This window comes from Mizuhopecten yessoensis, unplaced genomic scaffold (genome assembly GCF_002113885.1).
Source record: "Mizuhopecten yessoensis strain PY_sf001 unplaced genomic scaffold, ASM211388v2 scaffold11091, whole genome shotgun sequence".
Lineage (NCBI taxonomy): Eukaryota > Metazoa > Mollusca > Bivalvia > Pectinida > Pectinidae > Mizuhopecten > Mizuhopecten yessoensis.
Genome location: NW_018408875.1, coordinates 325,300 through 330,437, shown reverse-complemented (window position 1 = coordinate 330,437; position 5,138 = coordinate 325,300). Strand labels below are relative to the sequence as shown.

General features: G+C 35.3%; 1 protein-coding gene across 1 annotated transcript; it reads left to right on the top strand.

Moving 5' to 3' along the window:
• The first annotated feature begins 1,304 nt into the window (after positions 1-1,304).
• On the top strand, positions 1,305-3,342 carry LOC110465563. The gene has a single exon (XM_021521484.1). The coding sequence runs from the start codon at positions 1,305-1,307 to the stop codon at positions 1,848-1,850; it is 546 nt and encodes a 181-aa protein (XP_021377159.1). The 3' UTR covers positions 1,851-3,342.
• Positions 3,343-5,138: the final 1,796 nt, after the last annotated feature.

The following is a 5,138-nucleotide window of genomic DNA, read 5'->3' as shown; positions in this document are numbered from 1 at the left end:
TATAGAGAACCCATGGTACATGTATAAAGCACATACGATATAGAGAACCCATGGTACATGTATAAAGCACATACGATATAGAGAACACATGGTACATGTATAAAGCACATACGATATAAAGAACACATGGTACATGTATAAAGCACATGTATAAAGCACATACGATATAGAGAACCCATGGTACATGTATAAAGCACATACGATATAGAGAACCCATGGTACATGTATAAAGCACATACGATATAAAGAACACATGGTACATGTATAAAGCACATGTATAAAGCACATACGATATAGAGAACACATGGTACATGTATAAAGCACATACGATATAGAGAACCCATGATACATGTATAAAGAACACACGGTATAAAGAACACACGGTATAAAGAACACACGGTATATATAAAGAACACACAATATATATAAATAGCACATGGTATATATGAAGAACACACGGTATATATAAAGAACACACGGTATATATAAAGAACACACGGTATAAAGAGCACATGTTGAATTATGCCATACAATGTTATGATAGGATTAGACGTTAAGTTCCCGATACCACTGAGCAATGTCCGTGATAGGTGTTATTTACAGTAATGACCACCCGATCTGGATTGCGCAATTGACCAGTTAATACCTTATTAAGTGGGTATCGTACAATGTAACACTAAACGGTCGAAAGTTCAAAAGGGTTTCATCAAGTTCTATAAAGTGAAAAGTCATATTGACGGGGTGACACAAACATGACAATATTGTATTCAGATTTTTTTTCTGTAAGCAGGGTTTACCAATATCGATGTTCGAATATCAAAAATAAATTAAATGTATTTTGTTTTACTTTGCAGATCATGTTACCTTCGTCAATGAAAATTAACTCTCCAAATCTCAGCAGAAGGTCACGATGGACACGTGACCAAATGTGATGTCTACATCTTCTGGATCATCTCATACTAATGCATACAACGGCGAACCTAATTCCCGCCACGTCAGCTCAAGTCTTTCCCGTGCAAAACAGGAATGTGATAAAAAAATAATTCGATACGAAAGAGAACTCGACGGAAACGTAAACAAAATGGGTGCGCGAGAGAAGGTATTGNACATGTATAAAGCACATACGATATAGAGAACACATGGTACATGTATAAAGCACATACGATATAGAGAACACATGGTACATGTATAAAGCACATGTATAAAGCACATACGATATAGAGAACACATGGTACATGTATAAAGCACATACGATATAGAGAACACATGGTACATGTATAAAGCACATACGATAAAGAGAGCACATGGTATATCNTGAACCCACTGTAGTTAGCTATAGCAGTTCTTCAAACGACGGCGATAGATCCGACACAAAAAGCAGCGAAGACTCGTCTACCAGTGGGGAACTGTCTGACAATGACGTTCCCGCGCTATCGTTCGATGCTTTGAAAATTAGACCAAAGAGGGCAAAAAGAATGACACTATATCAACCTCAGCTAAACATTATTCCAGAAAATGCTATAATGTTTCAAAAGGCAAAGAAAAGGAGAGAAATTTCTGTGACGTCACCTCCTCCGAAACAATCCCCTCGCACTATTTTGAACACAGTTCCTAGTTTATCAGCCATTCCTGAGTACGAGCATTCGTCCAATGGGGACGAGGAATACTGGAACAAGAAAAAGAAAGCAAGAGCTCTTCGAAGGGGAGATAGTCAAACTCACAATGGTGTTAGACTCGAACCGATTTCACAAGTGGAACATCCACAATTAAAAACTAAAATGAAAGCTCAAAAGAAAATCCGGAAACTGATTTATCTTCGCGATGTTCCAGAGAAAAAATACCATCATTAACGAAAATGTTTTGTGATATGTGCTATTTACCATGACAGGATTATTAAATAATTGTTTTGTTACGTTTCAAACAACGCTATGAGAATCATTGTCCATGAATTAATCAGGCAGCGGGTCTGTCTGGGACCTTGGAATTACTAAGGTGGATCGTCACTCTTTTTAAAATGCTTGACATGTCATGTATGACGTCACTGTGTACCACAGGAAAATAATTATGTTACATATGCTGATAAGTTATCTCGTCATATTAATATATCACGTGACAACTGTGAATATTTCTTCATGGGACGTTGACATTGACGAGACGAGAAAGCAAAGTAATTTGAAATAGCTCAATGAAATTGTTCATTACTGTTAAGTTACTTGTTTGTTTCACAACATGAATTTGACTGGACGACCGATCTACGCACGTACACACTTGGCTAGTAAGCTTTATCATAATGATACGTTTGCCGCTACGCAAAATAAAATGCATTGACAAAATGCACAAAACACTGTTTTATTTAAACATCTACTTTATTTTTAACAATGACAGATTCACCTGAAAATTTGCCAGTTACACAAAATCGTGTGTTAGGTTTGAATTGACATCTTTAACATAACACCAGGGTTGTTTTGCAACATACAGAGTAACCAACAAAACGAACGTCGAACATTCGCTTACATGTATGTAAGTCAATTGACATGCTGCTCTAAATAATAGGCATTGCTAATGTTTCGACAACTTTGTGCCGTTTTGACCTTTTTGCCCTAAAAGCAGATGCTTTGACATCGTCCCGTCGTCCTGTCTCATATACGACACTTCTTAAATACCCTCTTTTCGTATATCAAATAAGCGAAAGGAAATATTCAATAAGTTCAAACTATTCCCCTTTCAAATTAAAAATGTGAAAGGGCGAAAGGCCGAGAAAAATAAATTGACATATCTTGCTCTTTTTCATATCCAATTTGAGAAAAGAGGAAAGGTCGATAATAAAGAAGTATTAAGTTTGGTCCTTTGTGAGTGAAACGATATTACGAAAGAAAAAATGGCGCAATACAGCTATGGTAAAGACTATTTAGGATATGTATTGACAACAAAACGTGGGAGACAAACTTCAACATTATTTGTTACTATAATAAATAGTGTAACATTATAAAGTGGGAGAGAGGATTAGATGACGCCTTGTTAGTGAAGTTCTGACATTGCAACATTAACATACAACCACAGATGCATTTAATTACAACGACTGTGTTATACAAGCCACACGACACGCCAAGAGACTCTGGTATGAATTTATTTAATGTTGGCATTCTTTAAGTTTCTTAACAAAAATAAATAGGCTATTTTAAATCACGTTACTTGAATTTCTATATTTCTGCAAGTACGAGTTCTTCACTGTGAAAGTTTGACGTTATTTTGAAACACTCGCTAGGACAAACATGCTGTTGCACTATAATATGCACCATTCTGATCTTAGCACTCGGCACAGACAATAAACGGTAATTTCGTTGAAGGGCATTTTGTTGTTTGTTTTATCATTATGTATTGGAGATACCTGTTCTCGCTTTAAACCACTTCCTATTGCTTTCTATGTACCAAACATAACATGATTCGTCAATTGTCAGGAAGGAATAAACTGAATCTACGGAGAAGGTTGCGTACATTATCAATGGCGAGGATATAGTTGGTGTATACATGTGTTAAGCTATCCTTTCTAATCCTGTTTCATTAACTAATTACAAAACACAAAGGATGTCGTTTATAGCCAACCCTCTCTATTAAATAAAGTTATTTCTAATAGCGAAGAGTACAATCAAGTGATGTCCTTAAATATATTCACACTTAAGTCTTATAAACAAAACCGAATAGGCACACAACTGTATCGGCAATTATTTTCGGACCACTGGTGACTTCCGTAACGAAAAATGCCCTACAGGGAACTAACTAAGCACTTTTTGTACTCTTTATATTGATAAGTTTATTAATAAGATAAAAATATTTTCATAATATCTGATAATCTGTAAGATTTCTGACAATAGTCTGTCTCGACCTCGTCCTTGACGAAGTACATTGTACGTACGTGTGTAACATTTGTACATGTGTCGCGTCAATGACGTAGATGTCTTATCTCTGAGTCAGAAGATCGCCGTGTTCCTTAACACCCAACGTAACTCCTAACAAGTCTCCTTTTAAATTGACGAGTTGTTAATTCTATCCTGTCATGACTCCACATGGCGAGAAGGCTTAATTACTGGCTATCTTTGTGTGGTAGACCGTCCTTTGTCTCCGCTACTGTATACGTATATATTCATTAATAACCAGACACAAACCAAGCTATTTATACTTAGATGTACATGTATATACGCCCGTTCCCAAAGTACATTACAAAATTTATATATTTGTAATGAGAAACTATAATTTGTAGAATTCTAAATTATCGTCTTCGGAAAAATATAATGAATATATCAGCAGTTTTTTTTAAAAACATGGTTACAAAGAGAATTTTTAAAATTAATTTGGTTAAGCTAATTGAACTCGCTGTAACTTGGTTCTTGTTTCAACTAACACAGAGAGACGCCAGGTCTGACAGTTCCACTCAAGACTAAGCCACACAGTTCATTATCAACGTCACGGATCACCGGGCTAGAATTATGTGCAATTAAAAAAGGGTTTAGGTTTTGTAATTAGTACGTACGGAATGAGCAATATTTCTCCTTGCCAAAACGGTTTCAAAAAACCACGTGCGCTCATTACGTTGAAATTGTAAGGCTCGAGGAAATTCAAATTAACCTTTGCACAAAGTTCATTTCATGATTATTAAGATTTTCCAAAGAATTCGATATCATTGTTAATAATAAAAACCGAACTATAATTCAAAGAATTTAAACTTGTACCAAAATAGTAGCCACGCCTTACAGATATTTCATCACGAAACTTGAGAATATGTCTTATTTTGTCAATAGAACTACAACACGCCTTCTTTTCCTTGCAGACATCTTGTTATAGATTGCAATAACAGATGAAAGACTTTCATTTTCCGTGACATCAACAATTATATTTGGTTCAAATAGAATGATCAATGCCTGTCAAAAACGTATTTCGTATCGTGACTTCGAGTAATTTTGAAACAAATTTATCAATATCTTAACGGTGTGAATAATCAAATAGTAAGGTAAGTTTCCAAAACAGTTCAGTTGCTTTGAAATAATTCGATGTATAAAAATACCATGTTTTAAGAATTGCTGTAAGTCTGAGATTTGGTAAGTATGAGGACTTTCTGTAAGTTTAATTCCTATATATGGTAC